This window comes from Phocoena phocoena, chromosome 11 (genome assembly GCF_963924675.1).
Source record: "Phocoena phocoena chromosome 11, mPhoPho1.1, whole genome shotgun sequence".
Lineage (NCBI taxonomy): Eukaryota > Metazoa > Chordata > Mammalia > Artiodactyla > Phocoenidae > Phocoena > Phocoena phocoena.
In genome coordinates this window covers 99,445,519-99,469,409 of record NC_089229.1, presented here as the reverse complement: position 1 = coordinate 99,469,409, position 23,891 = coordinate 99,445,519, and the positions used below count along the sequence as shown (strand labels likewise).

The 23,891-nt window shown below is 57.7% G+C and overlaps 1 protein-coding gene across 1 annotated transcript; it reads left to right on the top strand.

The window, feature by feature from the left end:
• The first annotated feature begins 759 nt into the window (after window positions 1-759).
• On the top strand, window positions 760-17,076 carry SLC6A12 (solute carrier family 6 member 12). The gene is made up of 14 exons (XM_065887426.1): window positions 760-979; window positions 4,611-4,745; window positions 6,351-6,491; window positions 7,240-7,327; window positions 8,301-8,433; window positions 9,614-9,748; window positions 11,028-11,131; window positions 11,386-11,510; window positions 11,840-11,952; window positions 12,379-12,516; window positions 13,274-13,376; window positions 15,052-15,152; window positions 15,586-15,756; window positions 16,933-17,076. Exons 1-14 carry the CDS (start codon window positions 892-894, stop codon window positions 17,074-17,076), a joined length of 1,719 nt encoding a protein of 572 aa, XP_065743498.1. The 5' UTR covers window positions 760-891.
• The last annotated feature ends 6,815 nt before the right edge of the window (window positions 17,077-23,891 follow it).

The window sequence follows — 23,891 nt, the reverse complement described above, 5'->3', positions numbered from 1 at the left end:
GGCCACTTCTGCCACCAGAACCCCCGCCTGCTCTCAGGACAGAGGTTCAAGAGCCAGGGTCCCCTCAAAGGCCGCTCCTGTCCCGACCTGGCCTTGTGCCCCACCCTCCTCTGCTCTCCCAATCAGATGCCCGGACTTAGCTGGCTCCCATGTTTACCCAGAGGCCATCGGTCATGCCGGCACAGCTACGAGCACACAGCTGGCCCAGGGAAGACCATGCAGTTACCGGGCCACACCTGCCCTTTGACCTCCTGTTACCCCCGACAGCCTTTGATCCCTTCTGGCCTGGAGGCCGGAGGCTGGGCGGGTGACACCCACCGACACTGAGCAGCCGGGCAGAAGGGGCAGCGGGGACGGCAGCTGACTGTGAAGATCAGAAGAGACTTGCAATAAGAGTCCCCGAGCTTGGGTTTCAATCCCCATCTAGTCCTGAACGGTCTCAGGCAAGTCACTTCACCTGTCAAGGCCTGGATTTTTCCATCTGCAAAATGGGCAAACTAAGAACAAACTGCTCCCTGTTTGTTCTCAGAGCTGTGAGAGCAAAGTGTGACTTTAGGTGTAAATATCAAGAATTTGGGAGGAAAATCAATGGTCTGCCAGTATTCGACAGCATTCCAGCAATAATGAAAGGTTAGGATGGAGAGAGCGGGGGTGACGGGCGTCCTTGGGGCTGCCCAGCTCATTCCTTCTTGTCCCCGCAGGCCACACCTCTCCTGCCGTCCTGCCCACTCCCCTCTGTGGCCTCCCAGCCCATCCATGGCTGCAGACGACAGAAAAGTGGCAGTTCCCAAGGATGGGCCTTCTGTGGTCTCCTGGGTCCCTGAGGAGGGAGAGAAGTTGGACCAGGAGGGCAAGGACCAGGTGAAGGATCGGGGCCAGTGGAGCAACAAGATGGAGTTCGTGCTGTCCGTGGCCGGGGAGATCATTGGGCTGGGCAACGTCTGGAGGTTTCCCTACCTCTGCTACAAAAACGGGGGAGGTGAGTTCACTCTGAGGTGGGGAGAGCAGTGCCCACCTGGGCACCTCCTGCCTGGGCCGTGGAGGGAGGCTGGCAGGGAGCTTGACTCCAGCATCCCCCCGCTGTGAAATGGGGATGCGTCCTCACGGTGAGCTCCTCGCAGCTCACACTCTGGGCCACCCTTGCCAGGCACCGTGCTAGATACAAAGCACAACACACTCCGGGTTACACTCCAGCAAAGGGCAGCAGACCACAGACAGATACGTCCACTGTGGTCTGTCACATTGTGGGGAGCGGACGGGCCAGAAGCAGAGCAGGGAGGAGGGGCGGGGAGGGGCGTGAGATGGGAAGCGAGGGGACCAGGAAAGGGTCCGGCCGGGAGGTGGCCTTTGAGCCCAGACTTGAAGGAGGTGAAGGAGCCAGTCTCAAGAATGCAGTTCAAGTGAAGAACATTCTAAACGCAGGGGACGGCAAGGGGGCAATGACAGGCGGGAGAGGAGCCAGAGGTCGGGGCTCAGCCCCTCCGGGCCCTGCTCTGAGTGACATGGGAGCCACTGAGGAATGTTGATCAAAGAAATGACATTATCTTGTCTATGATTTTTTTTTTTTGCAATACGCGGGCCTCTCACTGTTGTGGCCTCTCCCGTCGCGGAGCACAGGCTCCGGACGCGCAGGCTCAGCGGCCATGGCTCACGGGCCCAGCCGCTCCACGGCACGCAGGATCACCCTGGACCGGGGCACGAACCCGTGTCCCCTGCATCGGCAGGCGGACTCTCAACCACTGCGCCACCAGGGAAGCCCTATGATTTTTTTTTTAATTCAAGAAACAATTTTATATTTTTCAGCGCTGGTAGTAAAAATGAGCAGGGGCACGGTGGGGAGGGATCAGAGTCACCTTTGTAAGTGTACAATTAAATGGTTTTAGTATGTTCACAGACTTGTGCAACCATTACCATGACTGATTCTAGAAATTTTCCATCACCCCCCCAGAGAAGCCCTGTACCTGTTAGGAGTCACCCCCGAGCCCTCTCTCCACCAGCCCTTGGCAACCACTCATCTACTTCCTGTGGCTGTGGATTTAACCTATTTGGAATATTTCACATAAATGGAATAATTCATTTAGATGAGTTTATGTGTGACTGGCCAGATTCATTTTTGCCTTTTGAAAATAACTGTATTCCTCTTGTGGAAATGATATATGTGCATATTAGAAACATTCCAGAAAGGTAAAAAAGAAGGAACATTCCTGTTTAAAAATAACCACTGTTTAGAAAATCCTTCTAAACGCTGTTTTTTGGGTTTTTTTTTTGCGGTATGCGGGCCTCTCACTGTTGTGGCCTCTCCCATTGCGGAGCACAGGCTCCGGACGCGCAGGCTCAACGGCCATGGCTCACGGGCCCAGCCGCTCTGTGGCATGTGGGATCTTCCCGGAACGGGGCACGAACCCGTGTCCCCTGCATCGGCAGGCGGACTCTCAACCACTGCGCCACCAGGGAAGCCCCGCTGTTTCTATTTAATTTGACAAATATTTAGTGAACATCTACCACGTGTCTTGTTCTCTGTTTTATTTATTTATTTAAAAAAAATTATTTATGTATTTTATTTTCGGCTGCGTTGGGTCTTCGTTGCCGTGCATGGGCTTTCTCTAGTTGCGGCGACCAGGGGCTACTCTTCGTTGCGGTGCGCGGGCTTCTCATTGCGGTGGCTTCTCTCGTTGCGGAGCACGGGCTCTAGGCACATGGGCTTCAGTAGTTGTGGCTTGTGGGCTCAGTAGTTGTGGCTTGTGGGCTCTAGAGCACAGGTTCAGTAGTTGTGGCGCACGGGCTTAGTTGCTCTGCGGCATGTAGGATCTTCCCGGACCAGGGCTCGAACCCGTGTCCCCTGCATTGGCAGGCGGATTCTTAACCACTGTGCCACCAGGGAAGCCCCTTTTATTCATTTATTTGATGTGGACCATTTTTTAAAGGTCTTTATTGAATTTGTTACAATATTGCTTCTTTTATTTTATGTTTTGGTTTTTTGGCCACGTGTGGGATCTTAGTTCCCTGACCAGGGATCGAACCTGCACCCCCTGCATTGGAAGGCAAAGTGTTAACCACTGACCACCAGGGAAGTCCCTTGCTCTCTGTTTTAAAACTTATAGTTCTTACTGCAAATTGCCTAAACCGATGACTCCAAAGAAATAGAAATGGGACTTCCCGGGCAGGCCAGGGCTGGGGTGAGAACTAATGCTGGGGGAGGATGTGGTGGCTTATTCTTCCCCGGCCGCAGTGTCACGGACATAGAGGTGGCTATGACCAAAGATGATCTCATCAGAGCCCTTGTTCCACAGAGGAGGACAGGGGCCCAGAGACCTCAGCCACTTGCCTGGGACCATGGAGCTGGTCGGCAGCAGCAGGCCCGGGAAGACCCACCAATCCGTCTTTGCTCTCACATGTTGCTATTGGGAGGGCAGATGGTACAAGAGTTTGGGAGGGCAATTTGGAAATGCCGGTCAAAGACCTTAAAAATGTTCATCCCTGGGACTTCCCTGGAGGTCCAGTGGTTAGGACTCTGTGACGCTTCCACTGCCATGGGCCCGGGTTCCATCCCTGGTCGGGGAACTAAGATCCCGCTTGCCTCGTGGCATGGCCAAAAAAAAAAAAGAAAGTTTATTCTGAAAAGGTGGAAACAACCCAAACGTCCATCAGTGGATGAACGGATAAACAAAATGTGACCTATAGTGACACTGGATCGTTATTTAGCCTTGGAAAGGAAGGAAATTCTGATACATGCTGCAACATGGATGCAACTTGAAGACATTATGCTAAATAAGTCAGTCACGAAAGAATAAATACCGTAGGATTCCATGAGGTGCCTAGAATGATCAAGTTTGTAGAGACAGAAAGAGGAAGGGTGGGTGCGGGGGCTGGGGGAGGGGAGGGCAGTGAGCGTTGAAAGGGGACAGAGCTTCAGTTTGGGTGAGGAAACTCTAGAGAGGGCGGTGGCAATGGTTGTGAATGAACTGAACGCTGCCGAGCTGTGCACTTCCAGACGGTTAGAAGAGTAAAAGTTATGCTACGTACATTTTATGACAGAAAAAGCAAAAAAAAAAAGGTCCATTTCTCTTGCCCTCTGACTAGCAGTTCCTCTGCTGGAAGTTTACACCGAGGAGCAGAGTAGACAAGTGCACGAGGACGTGGGCGACGGTCCTCACCGCAGCAGGCTAGCAGAGGAGTGGCCTTGTCTGCGGGGGGCCCAGTTCAGACCGGAGCCTGAGGGAGGGGAAATACCCTCTGGAAATGATTACAGGGAAAATCATTTTCCCAAGGTGTTTTTGTTTGTTTGTTTTTCTCGAAAACGGAACAAACTTGATGATTTAATAAGCATATCAAATTATACAGAACACATTTTCGGTTCCAAAAAGAATAAATGGACTAGATGCGTGAAGCACACCGAGAAAATACAAAGGGCATATATTAGGATCTCCATCTACGTTATCATTCATTTCCCTTCGAAGGTCTTTCCTATGCCGGGTGGGGCGCGGACTGGAAACTTTCCGCCGGGCCCTGCTCACAGACAGGAGGAAGCTGCTGCCTTGGGCCCCTGGGGGCTGCGGGGGGGCGGCTGAGGGCTTGGCTGCCAGCTCAGCCCCCTTCCCCCTCCTCGGCAGGAGCCTTCTTCTTCCCCTACTTCATCTTCTTCTTCACCTGCGGCATCCCAGTGTTCTTTCTGGAAGTGGCGTTGGGCCAGTACACCAGCCAGGGCAGCGTCACAGCCTGGAGGAAGATCTGCCCCCTCCTCCAGGGTGAGTGCCTTCCGGCGGCACACCCCGCCCGCCCTCCCCCAACCCCCATCCCCCCCACCCCCCACCCCCGCCGGCCATCACCCTCCCCGCTTCCTTCATCCACCCTGTGCTGAGGGCTGCAGAGGAGCTAGGACGTGTCATCAGGCTTCCTGGGGCCCGAAGCTTCTAGAACCTGGGTGGAAGCAGCCTCCAGGAAGGATGATACAAAATTATAACCAGGCACGACATTAGGTGCAGAGTCTTGGGAGGAGTCCTTGCGAGTGAGGAACCCTGAAGCTGAGTCTCCACAGCTTCGCAGGAAACGTGCTCCCGAGCGCGTGGCCTGGTCCCAGACATGCCTCCGCGGGGTATAATCATGGTGATGATGTGCCGGGGCTCACGTCAGCACGTCACACGCGTTTGCGTCCTCGCCTAACCCTCCAGTAGTGTCTGCGTTACCCTCATAAGATGAGAAAATGAGGCCATTCGCTAACGCAGGTCTCCGTGGGTTTCTGCTGTGTCCTGTGTTAGGGACTAAGCTGGTCCCAGCCCCTGCCCTCCCTCTGGGGATCTGCTGGCACTGGTGTGAGCAGTGGGGATGTCCTCTTCCACCCTCTGTTCAGCTGATGGCGCCCTGACGGCCGGTGGGAAACCCAGGGGCCTCCTGGTCCCTGAGCGGCTCCTTGCATGGTTGCGGGGGAGGGAGGACTCTGCCTCGGACGCCAGGCCCTAAGGGGCCGGGCCCAGGACAGGCCTGTCTGGGGGCCGCCAAGCCTCCGCCGGACGGCGTGGACGTGGTGGAACCATGCTGGCTCCTGAGCAGACCGGGAGCCTGACCAGGGGCTGGGCGGCGGGGCATGGCTAGTCTGGTGTTTATCCCTCTTGGGGCATCAGATGGTTTTGTGTGGTCCTTGGGGGTCCATGTGGTGATTTGGGGGGTCCCTGTGGGATCAGAATGGGGACCCTGTGGGGTGTCTGGGATGATTTCCTCGGATCCTTGGGGTCCGTGTGGGCTGTGTGTGGTCCACGTGGAGTCTGTCCTCGGTTTGCTCCCTGGGGTCCACAGCCCCACCGAGGCTGCCCGGGTCCTTGCCTGATGGCCACACATGCGTGGGTTCCCTCCACCCCCCAGAGGCTCGGATGCCTAGTGAGACCCGAACTCGGGAACCTCCCGCCTCTGGCCTCGTGCCTCTGTTCCTCCTGTCCCTTGCGACTTCACAAGTGAGGCATGACTGTCACAGAAAAACTAGAAAAACCAGAGAAAGAAAAGAACTTTTACACTTGATCTTAGCCAAAAGGCCGAGAAGCGATAGAAAAGAACTTTTAAAAGTGAACTGAAATCTGTCACCCAGAGACCCACCTGTTCACCTCTGGACGATGCCCCTTCCAGAGATTCTCTCATGAGAAAACAAATGCGTTCAGGTATACATCGTAAAACTGGGAGAATGCCTAGGGTGGCGCTCTGTCACCTGCTTTTCTTACTCAGAAAGATAAGGCGTAAAGGGCCTCTCAGACCCGTGAATGAGCCCCGCGGGGTCTCTGTGGCCCCTGTGCTTCCAGCACGGTGGGCGGCTCCCAGACTGACGCTGGTCTCTGGGACCCCCTTGTTACTCCCCCCCCCACAAGGCATTGGCCTGGCGTCTGTGGTCATCGAGGCCTATCTGAACGTCTACTACATCATCATCCTCTCCTGGGCCCTCTTCTACCTGTTCAGCTCCTTTACCTCCGAGCTGCCCTGGACTGCCTGCACCCACTCCTGGAACACAGGTACTTGTCGTGTCGGCCCTGGGACGGAGCAGCTGGGGCTGGGCGAACAGTGATGGAGCTCTCGGCAGAACAGCCCCCAAGCCGAGCTGGGCGGGCACAGGTGGTCACTCTGCTGGCCGACCCCGTGTGGGACCTCCAACCAGCCGCCAGGACAGCCGACGACCCGGTGGGACGGTGGGTGACAAGCGGCTGCCGGGCGCTAGCACCCCCCAACGTCCACCCACCGAGCCAGTGTTCACTGCGGGCCTACTGTGTGCCAGACCCTCGAGACCCGGCGGTGGGCCCGGCTGATCCGGCCTAGCCCGCACCAGGGACAGTCAAGCGCTGGGAACAGACGAGCGGACAGAGCAGTGGCAGATTTCGACGGGTGACCACGGAAGGATGGGAAGGGGCCTGTGTGGGGACCACTCCCGGCGGGGCCGTCCCACGAGCCCATACCCCCATCGCTGGGGAGTGAGGTGCACACGTGGGCATGGGGGCCTGGCCTGAGGTCTGGACAGGGTCAGAGGTGGCCGGCAGCACGGCCAGAGGAGCAGCCAGCTCCACCAGGATGAGAGCAGCATGAGGCGCACTCAGGGACGGGGGCTGGTCACCCGAGCCACCCGAGCAGGAACTCCTGACGCTGGAAAGCGGGGGCTCCAGAGGAAGCTCTGGGGACCGGGAATGCGAGGCCAGAGGGGGGCGGACGGGGTGTGAGGGCGCCTCTGCCCGCCTGGCCCGCTGCTGATGCCCCTCTTGTCCCCTGCAGAGCACTGCATGGACTTCCTGAACCGCTCAGCAGCTGGCACAGCGGCCCCGCCCGTGAACTTCACCTCCCCCGTCATGGAATTCTGGGAGTAGGTGCCCGGCCTGGAGGCCGCCTCCCGGGGGCCCCAGGCGGAGGGAATTTAAATGTCTGGGGCCCGGGACTGGGAGTGCAGGTGTACACCTCCCTGTGCATGCTTTCCAGCACTCACGTCACTAGGAGATGAGGGACCCTCCACACCTACCGTCCACACCCTCACGCTCGCCCCGCATCCACCTGTGTCCACCTGGACTCACACGCGCGTCCACGTGACTTGCATCGCCCACGTGCCTTCTTACCGTCACCCACCCGCACCCACACGCCCACCTGCACGTAGACAGCCACGGCTGACGGCCAGGCGAGCTGGGAAGAGTCTGTGCTAGCTCCATGTGCCCTGATGTCCTGGTGGTGGCTTGAAATTGGCCGAAGTGGGAGTATTTATACCACAGGAACTGGCAAATTTCTACACTCACGCCTGCACCCTCCACACGAGCACTTGCACCCCAGCATCCACACGTGTCCACCCTTGCGCTTATACAAGTCTACCCGCCCTCACACTTACCTTGGCCCACACGTACTCACCGACACTCTCCCCGGGGCGCCCTCCCGGCATCCACGCCGCCCTCATGCCCACCGACCCCGGCACACACGTGTTCCCATCACCCCAGTCACTCTTCAGATACTGACGCCCATCCAGCCCCTCTGTCTGCTTCCCGAGTACCTGCTCATCAACTGCCTGTACGGGTCTCTGCTCCCCACAGGCTTGAGCTCGCTCAGACGCTTACTGCCCTCACTCTCTGTCTCTATCTCTCTGACATAGAGAGATATGGGATTATGTGGTCGTCTAACGGCCAGGGGCTTAGAGACCACAGGTGGGAACGTGCTGGCCATGGGGCAGGGAAGGGGTGGGGGCAGGGAGGCGTGGACTCTGAGACCTGTGGGGTCAGCTCTGAGGATGAGGACACCTGATGGCAGAGGCCACTGTCCCCTCGGCCTCACCTGGTTGTGTGTCTCCCCGTCCCCAGGAGACGTGTTCTGGGCATCAGCTCCGGCATCCACGACCTGGGGGCCCTGCGTTGGGAGCTGGCCCTCTGCCTCCTGCTTGCCTGGGTCGTCTGCTACTTCTGCATCTGGAAGGGGGTCAAGTCCACGGGCAAGGTGAGGGGTCCTGGCTCCGGGACCACTCTCTGTGGCCCCCAGGGTCCACGGGGACACACATGGCATCCCTCTGGAGACCTGAAAGAGAAAGCAGTGAAAGGGAGAAGCATGCTGAGAACAGGGGACATCACGGGAGGGCAGGGTTTAGCTCAGCACAAGGGAAGGCTTTCTTTTTCGGTATGACTTTCAAAGGCCTGTTTACGTAAGTGACATGCAGAGCAAAATAAGAACCAGGAACATCCCGGTGTTAGAGCTGAGCCACCAGCGGGCTGGAGGGGTGTCTGCCCATCCCTGTCAGCGTTTTGCGGGTCGGCTTCTAGCTTCCTTTATGCACGCGTGTGTGTGTGTGGGTGTGTGTGTGTGTGTGTGTGTTGTGCGAATATCGCACAATCAGGATCACACACTCGCACGATGTGCTTGGCTCGTTTAACAACACACCAAGACCACGTCTAGGATGAAGTGGCAAACAGAACAGTCTTTGAGGTGGTGGGTTTCCAACCTCTGAAGGAGCTCAAGCTGAGGGTGGACAAAGTGGTCTGTTGTGTGTACAGAGTTCACACTGGAGCATCGTTTCCAACCCAGGGAGTCTGACATTGATGCTCCACGCTTGTTACAGCCGGGAACAGACAGGGTCCCACCTTCTCTGATTAGCCCCCTCCCAAAGCAGCCTCCCCCTTCCACGGATTGTTGTAATAATGATAACATAAAAATCATAGTAAAAACGACACGGACAGTGCCGCCCTCTCGGGGAAGGGGCAGAGTGGAGCCCCCCCCCCCGTGTGTCTCCTGTCCCCCAGAGCTCAGGCCAATGCTGCTCCCCCAACCTTAAGCCTGGAAAAGTTCCGTCTAAATTTCCCCACTGATTACTGTACAGACCTGCTCGCCTTCCCCCTGGGCGAGGGGTCCCCCCGCTTCAAGGGGGCAAGGGGCAGGCGAACAGTCAGGATACGGGATTAAGAGAGACCAGAATCTGGATTAATGTTACGGGTGGAAACTCATACCCCTGCCTGTCCTTCTTCCTGTTCCTTTGCCCTGCTGATGTGTGTCTCATCCTCTGCTGGGGAGCCCCAGACACCCCAGAATGTGTAAAGGGAGGGGTGGGAAGTTTCCTGTGCTCACCCCTCCTCCGAGGCAGCTTGTGCTGCCCGGGGAAGGGTGACCTTGGTCTTCTCCCTTCCAGGTTGTCTACTTCACAGCCACATTCCCCTACCTGATGCTGGCCATCCTACTGATCCGAGGCATCACCCTGCCCGGAGCCTACGAGGGCATCATCTACTATCTAAAACCAGATTTGCTTCGGCTCAAGGACCCACAGGTAGGAACCTCACTGGGGACTGTTTCCCCAGGCATCTCCCGCCCCAAGCCAGATCTGGACTTCTGAAAACCTTTGATTGCTTTTCGCTGTTTAGAGGCAATCTGTGACCACTGGAGAAAAAAGTAGATGATATAGAAGAAAATTATGAAAAAGGAACTAAAAACCTCCCGTAACCTTACCACTCAGCTATAACCTCTGTTAGCATTTTAGTATATTTCCTTCCAATTTTTTTTTCTATATGGTGTGTGTGTGTTTTCACGTTGTTGAGACAATTATACGTGGAGATAAATATATTTTCACTTATAGTGTAAGCATCTTCCTTGTTATTAAACCCATTTGTAAATGTCCTTTTATCATTTGCATAATATTTCCTCCGTCCCCCATCCATCCGCTCACTCATCCAGCCAGGATGTGCTGCGGTCCCATAAGTCCAGGTACCTCTCTAGAGCTGGTGTGGGCAGCGGGCGGACAGACCCGGACATATGACCTCTGGGCATCCACACCTGGGGCAGGTGTCGGCTTTTACTCAGTTCTTCCCCGTTCCTGCACATTTAGGTCACGTATTTTTTTTTTTTTATGATTGTACAGACAGCTGCGATGAACACCTTGTGTTTAAATCTTTGACCACATCTCTGATTATTTCCTGACAGTAGTCAGACGTAGAAGTGGGATTACTAAGTCAGGGAGTACGCACCTTTTAAGGCTCTTGACATGTGCTGTGGACTTTGACTGCCCGTGTTGGTGGGTACCCTTCCTTCTGTAGGCCCATGAGAGATTCAAGTAGAATTTATTTTAACCTTTGATAGGTCAAAGTAGTAGCATGTTGCCATTTTAATTTTTTTTTTACTAGTGCAATGTTGGACATTTTGCCCCTCTGGACTTGTCTGAGCACATTCTTTGCCCCTCCCACTCCCCCCCACCCCCACCCAGTGGAGTCTTGGTGTCTTCTCTCTATATTTGAAGGCCGTGGCCTCTGCCCACATGGCTGCCTGGGGGCACCTGCAGGTTGAGGGCGGCCAGGTCCTCAGCTCCGCCCTGCAGACAGGCCTCCTTCTCTGGTTCACCGTCTGTGGTGAACCAACTAGAAGTTACAGTCACGCGCACCGACGTGGTGCCTGCTGAGTGCCCATGGGAAGAGGATGCGTTAGTGGGCGTAGGCTGTAACGTGGGCTCTGCGGGGACGGAGGGGCCTCTGGTTGTGGAGGTGAGGGGCAGTCACTGCTCCAGGCCCTGGCGGGCTCCCCCCATCTTCCCACCGCTTCCTCGGGGTCTCCTGCAGGTGTGGATGGACGCAGGCACCCAGATCTTCTTCTCCTTCGCCATCTGCCAGGGGTGCCTGACGGCCCTGGGCAGCTACAACAAGTACCACAACAACTGTTACAGGTGAGCGGGGCGCAGGGTCCTGGGAGGGGGCCTTCCTCCGTTGTGAGCAGGGGCCCGAAGCTGTGCAAAACCGACACTGGGGTCCCCTTTCCAGACCTGGGCTTTCTCCCTCCCTTTCTTCTCTTCACCTTCTGGTACCTGGTCTTGGGCTCCTTTCCCCCACTTCCTTTCCTCTCTCCTCTTTACCGCTCACCGTCTTTGGATGTCCCCCCACGATGGGTTTCTTTCTCCCTTTTCCTTCCCATTTTCTGCAGGGACAGCATCGCCCTCTGCTTCCTGAACAGCGCCACCAGCTTCGTGGCCGGGTTTGTGGTCTTCTCCATCCTGGGCTTCATGTCCCAGGAGCAGGGGGTGCCCATCTCCGAGGTGGCCGAGTCAGGTGGGCGCTGCTTTGCTGCCTGGGGCCGGGGAGAAGGAGGGGCAGGGGACAGGAGGCCAGGGGTCCCAGAAGCTGGGTACTGTAGGAACCTTTCAGCATCAGGCGGCCGTGCTAGGCACAGAGCAGAACCCCAAAACCAGGGGAGGGAGGAGGGAGGCGGGGACGGATGGGAGGACGGACGCACGAGTGGAAAGCGTGCTCCCCAAAGCAGTAGAAGAGCCGGCCGGCCCTCGGGAACCAGCGCACGCACGCAGGCGCGCGCACACGCAGGCGCACGCACACGCGCGCGAACACAGGGGCGGGGCCCTGATGGCGTCTGTGCCCGGCAGGCCCTGGTCTGGCCTTCATTGCCTTCCCCAAGGCTGTGAGCATGATGCCCCTGTCCCAGCTGTGGTCCTGCCTCTTCTTCATCATGCTCATCTTCCTCGGGCTGGACAGCCAGGTTCGCCCCCGCCCCCGCCCGCCCCCGTCCGCCCTGCGACCCCCTTACTAGCTTCTGCGTCCGCCGCCATAACCTCCCCGACCTCGCTGTCCCCCGACCGGACTTCCCAGCACCTGGCCCCGGCATCCGGGGCCTGTCCTTGAGGCTGGTCGGGGGACGCCCGGCCCCCTCTTCCGGGAGGGGCCACCTGCTTTGCTCCCCCAGGCCCGACCCTTCCGCGCGCGGATGTGGACGCGCCCTCCCAAACCTTCGGGCCGCCCAGCCCCGCCCAGCCAGCCCTCGCGGCTGGCACCTTCCGTGGTGGAGACGAGGCTGAGGCAGGGTTGGCCTCGCCCCGGTTCTGGGCCCCATGCACTCTGTGGGCCAGTGTGGGGTTGGGGAGCGAGGAGGCAGCGGCCCCTCTTACCAGCCCCCTCCGGCCCACAGTTTGTCTGTGTGGAGTGCCTGGTGACAGCCTCCGTGGACATGTTCCCCAGGCAGCTCCGGAAGAGCGGGCGGCGGGAGCTCCTGATCCTTGCCATCGTGGTCCTGTGCTACCTGATCGGGCTCTTCCTGGTCACCGAGGTGAGTGGCGGGGGCGGCCTGCAGGCTGGCGACCCCCTGACACCCTCAGAGCCACGTTCCCCTCGCCTGCCCGGCCCTTCACTGTGGAGGGACCACATGGCGGAAGCTTCCTGTGTTGGTTCCCTCTCCTTTGGTTTCAGGTGATAGAAGCCAAACAAGCTGGCTTAAGCAGGAAGGTGAATTTTTTTGGTTAGGAAACAGAAAAGTCTAGAGATGCTTCCGTTTCAGGCACGGTTGGATCCAGCAGCTCCAATGGCATCCTCAGGGATGCTCCCCTCTATCTCCTGGCTTCCCTTTCCTCTGGTGATGTCATTCTTGGGCAGATTTCCCTCCTGGGATGTTACAGACAGCTCTGGGCAGCTTCAGGGTTCCCTTCTGCCACCAGCCAACCCCGGGGGGATAGGGCCCTTTCCCTGAGAATTGGCCGTTGCTCTTCTTTAGGCCTGGAGCAGGGAGGGGCGCACACTCAGAGTGAGGTGGCCGCAACTCGGCAACTTCCGGAAGGTGGGGTGCTGGACAGCACAGCGTGTGTGTGCACCACAGTCCCCGGGGTCCTCGCAGGTGTCAGAGATGTTGTCAGATGAGGGCCAGGAGGCTGGGAGTCAGGGACAGGCGGGGCAAACGCTTTTTGGCTGCAAGGGATGAGTTCCCTGGACCGGGCAGGGTGGCATCCCAGATGGGCTTCTGTCGTCTCGTGTGGGCTGGGGCATGTCCCCTGCCCCCCGGCCGAGGTCTCACTCTGCCTCTTGCCCCCCAGGGCGGGATGTACATCTTCCAGCTGTTTGATTATTACGCCTGCAGTGGCGCGTGCCTGCTGTTCCTTTCCGTGTTTGAAGTGCTCTGCGTCGGCTGGGTGTACGGTAAGTGGGTGGGCGGGGGAGGCTTGGGGCCATGCGAAGGGCGGGATGTGCCCAGGGTGAGGACGGGCCCGCCGGTCTCTGCGGGTCTTTGTGCTGCTGTCCTGGTCCTTTTTACTTGAGTTTAGCGGTTGCTGGGAACCCAGGTGTTTCTCATTACGGCAGTGGAGCTGGGCTAATGACAACGGACTTCTTTGAAGAGTGAGAATGATTATAAATAACTGTGCACAGCTTTCTGGATGCAGAGGCTGTTGGAGGCCTTCTCCCATGGGAATCCTAGTCAAAAGGGACCTCCAGGGCCACTTAGTCTGATCCTTCAGAGATTCCCACATGCGCTTTCAAAGTCATCACCCAGGCTTTGCTTGAACACGTCCACGGACAGGAAGCTCATCCCCGTGTTTTTGACGTAGCCTTTTCTGTTCTGGTGGTCGTGCATTTCTTTCTGATACTTTGGTGAATTCTGGCTTCCACTGACTCCCACCCACAGCGCCGCCCCCTCGGCACCGAGGAAGTCAGCCAGCGGTGCTGACCACGTGGTATCCAGGCTGTTATCTGCCTGGGGTGAGGTTAGAGGAGAAGCCTTTACGTTCCGAGCACTGCACTGCTGAGTGCCGAGTGCTGTCTCGTAATCTGCGCCACAGCCCTGCACAGGGGAAACCTAGGCTCAGAGAGGTTGGGTCCCTTGCCTGTGCTCACACAGCAGGCAGGTGGAGGAGCCGTCATCATGCCGCAGGTCCCTCTGGCTCCACTGCAGCAGCTGGGGGAACGGATTGTCAGTGTACCAAAGCTCAGGGCAGAGGGTGCGTGGCTACCACGCAGCAGGGCCTCAGGACGAGCCGCGAATAGGAAGGGTTTTATCTCGCTGCCCTAGGCCTTCCTCGTTGGCGTCCTTCCCTCCCCACGCGTCTCCTGCCTTTTCGCTCTGATTTCCCCACTGCTTTTCGACACTTGTTCTCAGAGAGGATCTGACAAACTCCATCACAGCGAGGTGTAAACGGCTGATGATATGTTACACCTACAGCAGCGGTATCTGCTCTTCTCCTGGGGGGAGGTTAAGGAGCCAAAGGGACGACTGTCTAGCGGTGGCATTTCGCAGTGTTCCTTTTGTGGTGGTGAGGGGGTGGCTAGAGGGCTCCCAGGCCTTTCCCAGTCAGTGGCTCTTTACTTCTTAGAAGGTGGAGCAAACGTGGAAACCTAAGGACATTAAACCAAGTGCAAGAGGCAGTGTTTCCATGGCCACAGCCCAGCCCCCTTCTGTGCTTCACTGGGAGCACAGAGGGGCCCCCTGGAGTCTGGGGTGCAGGTGCCGCCCCCACCCTGCAGGGCTCAGCGCTGGGCTCGAGCATCGGCTCCCTTGGTGTTTTGCTATTTTTACTTGAAGCCGAGTTCACCTCTGCGACGCAATAAGCGTGTGTATACCCTCTGAGCCCTGTTTGGGCTCACACCCTCCTCTGTGTTAGGACTCGGGTCTTCATCCGCAGACCTGAGAGCAGAGAGACACTGGGAGGTTAGGGGCTCTCGGTTGGTGGCGGCCTCCCCGCCTCCAGTGTCACTCACGTGTCCAGATCCAGGTTCCCCACCACGGTGCGGGGAGGCGGACGAAGCAGGTGAGTCCTTCCCCGAGCCCACCCGCTGTCCCCTTCCTGTCCTCACATTCTCCCCCCACCCACCTGGTCAGGGGCCGACCGTTTCTATGACAACGTGGAGGACATGATTGGCTACCGGCCGTGGCCCCTAGTGAAGATCTCCTGGCTCTTCCTGACCCCGGGCCTTTGCCTGGTATGTGCCCTCCAGCACCCCCACCCCCATCTCCTCCTGCCTCTAGCCATCTCGGGCACGGGCAGAGTTCTGGGGCTCCTTCCCTCCTGCGCCTGCGCAGTTACCTGCAGGGGCTGCTTCGTGCCCTCTTGTGTGCTGGTTCCCCACCCCCCTTTTCTCGCCCGTCTCTTTGCTTTACCAGCACTACCATCTGGTCTAGTTCCTGCTCCATCCCTCCCTCCCTCGCACCTCCGTCTGTCTGTCTGCCTGCGTGATTTCCCAGCTGTTGGTCTCCCCTCACTGCCTCTGAGCCCGCGGTCTGTGACGCACTTGTAGAGGGAGCCTCTGCCCTCCATCTCTAGAGGCGCCAGTGTGTTGGTGTTTAACTGCTCCGTCCCGAGGAGAGGGTTTCACGGGCTCCTCCTGCATCTGTGTCTTCCCGCTGTCTTTCTAGGCCACTTTCCTCTTCTCCTTGAGCAAGTACACACCTCTCAGATACAACAACGTCTATGTGTACCCGGCCTGGGGATACTTCATCGGCTGGCTCCTGGCTGGCTCCTCCATGAGCTGCATCCCACTTTTCATCGTCATCGCCCTCCTGAAGACCCAGGGTTCCTTCAGGAAGGTAGGGGCTGGGGAAGTGGCGCATCAAAGGAGGGCACCGAAGGGGCTGGACTCTGGGCAGGACACCACGGCCGGGCCAGCTCTGAGTGCCGGGCTGCCCTTCGGTCTAAGGGAATCTTAAGGAGAAGGACCTTTGAAGAAGGGCTTCATTTTCAGAAATGTTCAAGAGTCCTAGAGTCCTAGAGCTTCAGCATCTGACCTCCAGCAGATCATCTGGGCAGGTTGACCAAGGGCAGCTGTCAAGGGGTTAAGGGGGAAAGTGAGTCACAAATAAGAACACAAGGTGCCAGATGCAGGGGGTCATAGAGCACAGATTCCTGCTCTTGGAAACTGGTGACCAGCAGCCATGGTTCATCCACACAGGCTCCCGGCTTCTCTCCTCTCAGCCCTGCCTGCGAACCATATGCAAAAGGCTCCCTGTTTAGGGTTCGGGACATGTCTTCCTGGAAGGGATAGAGCCAACGTCCCACAAAGACATTACATTTGTGGAAATCTGTCTCGCCCACAAGTCACAGAAAACCCAATGTGCAGTAAGCAAACGGGCCTGGTTTCTTCTTACATGTGAAGAGGACCAGAGACGGGGGCTCCTGGCATTTGGTCCGGCTGCTTAAAGAGGCCGTTAGAGACCAGACGCTTCCTCTATTCCTGGACTTCCATCCCGGTCATGTTGTCTTTTCATCACCATGCTTATCACCGCATGGTCACAAGAAGGTTGTCATGATTCCAGTCATCACGTCTGCATTCAAAGCAAGAAGGAGATGGCACCAGTAACAGTAGTCACCGTAGGACTACTACTAGGAGGAACAATGATAGACACTTACTGAGCGTGTGATAATAGCAGCAGTAAGAATAGTAACAGTAAGAACAGAATAGACGCTCGCTGATCACTTTACCCTGTGCTGGGCACTGTTCTCTGAGGTGTGTCTGTCACCTTACAGACGAGTCACAGTGTGGTTCAGTGGGGTGCCTACGACCGCGCAGGCGTCAGTAAGAGCCAGGACGGGAGCCAGGCGGTTCACACGCTCAGTCACACGTTACTGCCTCTTCTCGCTTCTCGAGCTCTGTGCCCTTTCACTCACTCACGCTGAGCTGTGTGCTGGGCCCTGGGGACACAGACACGAGGACACGTCTTTGCCTCTCTTGCCACCAGCACCACTGACTCCTCTTCTCCCCGCAGCGCCTGCGGCAGCTCGTCACCCCTGACCCCAGCCTGCCACAGCCCAAGCGACACCTGTGTCTGGACGGTGGCAGCGGCCGGGACTGCGGGCCTTCCCCAACGAAGGCGGGTCTCATGGCCGGGGAGAAGGAGACGCACTTGTAGGATGTGGCTGGAAACCAGGTGGCTACTGAGCCAGGAAGCTGGGTCAGGGCCCCCGTGCCCCCGGCGGACAGCCTTCGCCTCTGCCCCCTCCCGCAGCCCTGCCGAGAAGCTCTGTGATGTCCGTGGGCAGCCCCTCCCGGTGGGCTAGAGACAGTGCCGCCGGAGCCTGCCGTGCCTGTTGGAACACGCCGTCTTATCTGTGAAGGAGGTGGTCTTTCCGGAGCCCACCGTCTGGTTAGAACAACTGCAGTGTGCGACAGCGGATCACCCACTGTAGGGAGGCTTCCTCTTAGCACTTAGGATCTCTGTGCCTGGGGAGGGTAGCGCCCATAGAGGTACACGCCATGTTGCATGTGACAACTGAACACCCCACGCTGGGTCCTGACGTTCCACTGGAGGGCTTCCTCACCTGGCTTAGTGTCCTGGAGCCCACGGGAAGGAACCAGAGAAACGGCCACCGTTGTCTTGCATTTTCCCGGAGGTGGTGTCACAAGGTGTCCCCAGCTCCAGCCCTAGTTCCATGCCCGCCTTGCAGTGGTGTCCTTAACGCACAGAGCATTGGGGTGGCAGGGGCTCAGCATGGCCCCCACACTTGGCAAACAGGCACGACCATGGGCCTGCACCCAGGACAGACATGGCTAGTCGGTCGCATGTTCTGTCCCAGCTGATGCCTTCCAGAGACAGTGCCCCCGGCAGCTCCCGACCCCGACTTCATGGATGAGGAAACTGAGGAACCCAAGGGACAAAATGATTTTTCAAGTTCATGAAGCTCCTCGGGGCCAGAGACACGACTAAAGCCGGGTGTCCTGCTCTCAGGCCGGTGTCCCTCCCACTGCCCCCTCCTGCCTTGTTAACAAGCACCCATGGATCACCTGCCGTGTGTGCCAGCCTTCTTTCTGTTCATTGTGGTTCTTGGAGTAGGAGGGAGAGAGTCCCCCTCGGGCGGTGGGGGGGCGGGATGTGAGCAGCCCGCCCAGATTGGCAGCCCTACCCTGGCAGCTCCTCCATTAGCCCATACCCCTCTGACCGGATTTCCTCCCTGGACTTTGGTCTTCTTCCCACTTTCCACTTCCCCTCCCCCAGGGTTTGCCTGGGCATCTGGGAGAGCCACCCCCTGACTCCCACGGAGAGAGGTGTGGGGTGCTTCTCTCCCCAGGCCCCTGCCAAACTGCGCCAGACCCTTCCCTGGCTGGGGAAGGCTTCCTGGAGGAGGCTCTGTGGTCTTGTGTTCCAACGGCAAGGTGGGGGGGGTCTGTGGGGGGTAGGCCACTTCTGGACAGTGTCCTGGGGAGAACCTGAGGTCTGGAAGAAGGGCCACCACCTGCAGTGATGGCGAAGGTAGGAAAAGTCACTGCCTGGTGACTGGAGGAAAAATCTGTGGTCCAGCCAGGATAAGCTCCAGCCTGACAGCCCCAGGCATCCTCAGATCATCCGCCATCCTTCGCCCAGATCTGCGAGGGCTTCTCAGCTTGTGAGAATAGGGGCGCTGGCACCCTGGGCACAAGCAGACGTCCAGACCCCTGGGTTCTGAACGTTCCCTTCTGCCTCTTTCTGGACTGCTCGCGCGCTGGTACTCACTTTTTTTTTTTAATTTATTATTTACTTCTTTGTTCATTTTTGGCTGAGTAGGGACTTCGTTGCTGCGTGTGGGCTTTCTCCAGTTGTGGCGAGCGGGGGCTACTCTTCGTTGCGGTGCGTGGGCTTCGCACTGCGGTGGCTTCTTTTGTTGCAGAGCACAGGCTCTAGGCGCGCAGGCTTCAGTAGTTGTGGCGCGTGGGCTCAGTTGTTGTGGCTCGCAGGCTCAGTAGTTGTGGCACACGGGCTTAGTTGCTCCACAGCATGTGGGATCTTCCTGGACCAGGGCTCGAACCCGTGTCCCCTGCATTGGCAGGCGGATTCTTAACCACCACGCCACCGGGGAAGTCCCTGGCACTCACTTTTTTTGGCGAGTCAGTGGTTAAAGAAGGAGGTCCAGCAGAAGGGGATGGAGAGGAAGTCTGCTCATTTACCAAACGGGACCTGAGTGGGGCAGGCATGGTGCCCTCTGCTGCCGCCTAGTGGCATAAGGGAACAGTGCCGCCTCCCCAGCCCTGCCTCCCACCTCCTGAGCCCCTTCCCCAATGCCCTCGCTGGACAGATGGACAGACTGAGCATTTCCCCCTCCGCGTGCAAGCTGTCACCCTCCGGAAATGAAAGCTTCCTACACCCCCTCCCCGTGGCCCCGACGGGTGTGCCCAAGAGAGTCGGCTGCCTTTGGGGCAGCCCAGCTGCCAGGGACGCGGGGTGAGGGCCAGCAGGCTTCTCGGCCACCGGCCACCTGCATGCCGAGCAGCCAGGGCGCCACATCACCTGCTACTGGCAGTTGGGCAGCTCTGTGCATGGGCGGCGCACAGGCTCTCTCCAGCTCGCTGGGCCCCGGGCCTCACGTCTCTGTCTCTGCACACTGTTCACAGCCCCCCCCCATAATTCACCTGCTCTCTCAGTGGCCCTGATCCCCGCTTTACACTCACAGCCTCTCTGCTCTGGCATGGGGACTGCTGAAGGCCTGTGTCTGTAACATCCCTCCCTCTGACTGCTTTCCTGTCCTGGCACTCAGTACAGCCTCTGACCCGTGAGTCCAAAGGCGTCAGGGTGGGTGGGTGTGGGCTGGAGGGAACAGAGCAAGGGAAGGGGCTTCAGGCCACTGCACAGCTCATGGGAACCCGCTCGTATCAGGTCCACGGCATGGGCAGGGAGCAACTGTTTCAGCTCTTTAAAGTGCCCAGAGCACTGATTCAGGGGTGTGAGGGTGTGTGTGTGCGTGCGGGCGTGTACACGCTCGTGTGCAGACGGAGCAAGTGCAGGTTATAACTTCGGGTGTTTTCGTCTCATGTCTGGCGCTGAGTTTTAAACTGATGGCCTGAGCGGGCAGCTATGATTTGTTTGGCCAGTACGGCATTTAAAAAAAAATCTAAAGTAAATGCCTTAGGTCCTCTCCATTTAGCCGCAGGCTCCACCACTCCCTATTACCCTTATCCGACCTTCTCACACATTCATAACCCGTGCCCTGGTGGAACAACCCAGAAACCTTGCTTGAGCAGAAGCGGGAAGCACAGGCCAGTGGTCTCCGGAGCCCTGGTGCCTCGGAAGGGGGTAGTTGTCAGACAGCCACCAACCCCAGCTTGTTCACGTGTGGACTCCCATTCAGTAGACCCTTTCATGCTGTTTATTAATCCCGGGTCAATCCCCCTCCCACCAGGCCCTTCCCTTTCCCAAAGAAGGGTGCTGGCTAAGTTTATTTACAAACTAGGTCTAAAGTGTCAGGCCACAGAGCCCCACCCCCCACCCCGCGCCATGGCAGAGTGGACGCCAAAGCCCAGAAGAACTCGGCTGGACTTTCTGCAGATTGGGGTCACCTCTGTCTCCGACCCCATCAGTCCATCCAGATGTGCTCAGTAATCATCCCCCTTCTCCCTTATTTTAGGCAGGCGCATCTTTACCTGACAGGCGCGCCTCCTCTCTGTGTCCCCGCTTTCCTGGTGCCTGGAGCTCCTCCTGGGAATCCACCACCACCCACATCCTCCCCAGGCTGGGCTTCCTGCCGAGCTAGCTCTCCAGGGCCGCCGGTGGTGTCCCCCGCACTCACCTCGGTCCTCCCGTATGTCCGCCTTGCCGAGGCTGAGCCTTGGTGCTGGCTGGGCTTGGACTCTCCCCTCCTGTCTCAGCTGAGAGCCCCTCCCTCTGTCCGGGTGCGGGTTGTGCTGTGTAGGAGTGAGCTCAGGTGTGCTCGGCCCCGCACCCCCTGCCCCTGGGCTGGGAGAGCTCTGGGAGCGGAGGAGGGCCTTGAGCTCTGCTGAGACTGGGGCCCCTAACCCTTCGTAAGTGCACTCTGCATTTGCAAGGTTGTGGTCTGTGTGTGTGAGGCCAGAAGGGCACCTGACCAGGGCAAATTGCCCCCCTACCCAGCCTGCCATCGCCCTTTCACAGCTTTTCCCACCCACTCCACACAGAGCGCCACGAGAGAGGAATGGCCTGGGCTCCCCCTCCAGCTCCCCAAACCACCCTCCAGGTCCAGGCCACCTTGCGGCAGACCCTTAACTTCTGGGCGGGGCCTCGTGCTGTTCTGCCCCCCTGGGGACAGAAACATCAGCTGTGCCCTCCCGCTCTGTCCCCGTGCTGCCCAGGGATGCAGGCTCTTGGGCCTCAGGTCAGGACCTCCCCTCCCCCCAGTCAGAGAGGGAGAATGCAGGCCGTTCAGCCTGTGAGCCTTGGAGGGCCTCAGCTGCCGAGGTGAGGGGACTGGGCTTGGGAATGGGATTGGGGGCAGGAGAAAGGAACGGGATCATGTCTCGGCGGGGCAGAGGGGAGGCAGCGGGACACAGACTTGGAGGCCTGGAGGAGAGAGGTGTGGGGAAATATAATCACATAATCACAGGGCTAGAGCTCAGCTCCCTGGAAAGGCCTGCACCTCATCCTCCAGTGGCCAGGGGTGCAGAAGGAGCTCCCTGGGTAACGTTGCAGCCCCTCCACCTGCTGGCCCCTCAGGCCTGGTAGCCAGCCTCCAAGACGGCCCGGTGACCCTCAGGGATGTGGATGGACTGCAGGTGGGTGACTTCTGCAGTGGGTCTAGAAGCCACTGAGGCATCCACCTTGATCTCTCCAATCACTCACCCTGGGAAAAGCCAGTTTCCATGCTGTGTGAACATTCAAGCTGCCCAATAGAGAGGCCCCCATGGAGCCACGCCCAAGAATCCGCCAGTGAGTGAGCCACGTGGAAGGGGATCCCGCAGCCCCAGTGAGCCCGCCGCTGACTATGGGCCTGGCTGACAAAGACTGCGACCTCATGAGGGGCCCTGAGCCGGAAACGCCCTGCCAGGTGGGTCCTGAATTCCTGACCCAAGTGAGAGAGAGTGAACCGTGTTGTTGTTTCAGCCACTGAGTTTTGGAATAACTTGTTAGGCAGCTTCGATAGCTGATACAGCCCCCCGGCTTCCCCGGCTACATGAAGCACCCTCTTTGAGGGTCTGGGAAGGGGCGGCCTTGCTGCTGTTCTTCCTGCCTGAGCCCCTTGTCTTCCTCTACAACCTCACCACTCCTGACCCACACAGAGCCCTCCCTGACCCTGGCCTTGCCCTGTTCTGTCTGCTCTGGGGCCGGTGAGGGCCTGCTGCCCTCAGCCTCACATGCCCACTCCCTGATGACCCAGCGTGCCTGGCTTCCCTGCAGGGTTAGCTGCTCAGCGAAGTGACAAGGGCTGACTGGACCCGACAGGGGTGAAAAGCTTGTTAATCACCCATCAGGAAGACAGTGCGGCTGAGGCCGGCTGGTGCCTGGGCCCCGGGGCCCTGCATTCTAGTACTTTCTGCTTCCAGTCGGACCGCCAGCCAGCACGGCCAGGTCACTCGCTCTTGTGGTCTGAAGGGCCCTACTGTCATGCAAGGGGTCCAGGAGGTGAGCACAGAATTGCCAGGTGATGCCACAGAGAGAGAGGGGAGCCCTCGATGGCAGGGGTCCCTCCGCAGGGTCAGTGCCCAACCCCACTGCTGTAGCAAGAATCCAGCCAAACTCCTGACGCAGCCGCATTCTGAGGCTTTGCTGCCCACACCATCCCACCGAAAGGGCCTGGCCCTGAGGCCAGAACTCCCACGACCCACGGTCACCGGCAGCGGACAAGCCCCTCCCAGCAAGACATAGACTCCCAGCTGCAGGCGTAAGTGCAGGTGGCCGGTCCAGCCTCAGCAGTGCATTTGGATCTGGGTCTGTCGTCCTGAGGAGGGTCCAGGAGGAGGGTGGGGACAGGGACAGAGTGTGGCCAGAGCAGGCCAGTGGGCCAGAGGAGGAAGGCCCCTCACCAGCTGCAGGCTTTTCCTCTGAATTAATTCTAAATTTCCCCCTCTTGATGCTGTAGGGTTTTTTACATGGATAATCAGACTGTCAGGAAATACTGATACTTTATTTCTCTGATCCTCACTGCTTTCATTTTTTTTCTCGTCTTCCTTCACTTGGTAACTAGAAGTGGTGGTAGCAGGCGTCCTTGCCTCTTTCCCAGTTTGAAAGGAATTCTAACGTTGCACCACTGAGTAGGGTCGTTGTTGTAGATTTTTGATAGATACGATTTATTTGGCTATGAAGTTTTCTTCCAAGGTTGCTGTTTTTTTAAAAAATCAAGAATAAGTGTTGATTTTTAGCAATTGCTTTTTCTACATCTTTTGAGAGGATCATATTGTTTTTATCCTTTAGTCTTTAATGTGGTGAATGATATTGATGGATTTTTAAAACATTTAACCATCTTTTAATTCCTGGGACAAACCTTAATTTGGTCATTCTGTATGGTAGTTTTGTAATTCAATGCTAGATTCAGTTTGTTAATATTTTGTTCAGAATTTGGCATTTATGCTCACAAGCAAGAGTGGCCTAGAGTTTTCCTTTCTCATATTGTCTTTGTCTGGTTTAGTTTTTGTTTTTAAGGTTACACTAGACTCATAAAAAAGGCATTTGGGAATTTTCTCTTCTTTTTCTCTTCTCTGAAAGAGTTAACAAGAGATCAGAACTGTCTGTTCCTTGAATGTGTAGTAGAATTTTATAAAATCATCTGTCCTGGGGCTTCCCTGATGGCGCAGTGGTTAAGAATCCACCGGCCAATGCAGGGGATACGGGTTCGAGCCCTGGTCCGGGAAGATCCTACATGCTGCGGAGCAACTAAACCTGTGCACCACGACTACTGAGCCAGCGCTCTAGAGCCCACGAGCCACAACTGCTGAGCCCATGTGCCACAACTACTGAAGCCCGCGCGCCTAGAGCTGGTGCTCCGCAACAAGAGAAGCCACCGCAATGAG

What these genes read in the sequence shown, in the direction of transcription:
- SLC6A12 (XM_065887426.1), top strand. Translation starts at nt 892, where the DNA reads ATGGAGTTCGTGCTGTCCGTGGCCGGGGAGATCATTGGGCTGGGCAAC. An exon ending in GGCTCTTCCTGGTCACCGAG is followed by an intron (nt 12,517 to 13,273) that starts GTGAGTGGCGGG and finishes CTTGCCCCCCAG; the next exon opens with GGCGGGATGTACATCTTCCA. An exon ending in CCCAGGGTTCCTTCAGGAAG is followed by an intron (nt 15,757 to 16,932) that starts GTAGGGGCTGGG and finishes TTCTCCCCGCAG; the next exon opens with CGCCTGCGGCAGCTCGTCAC.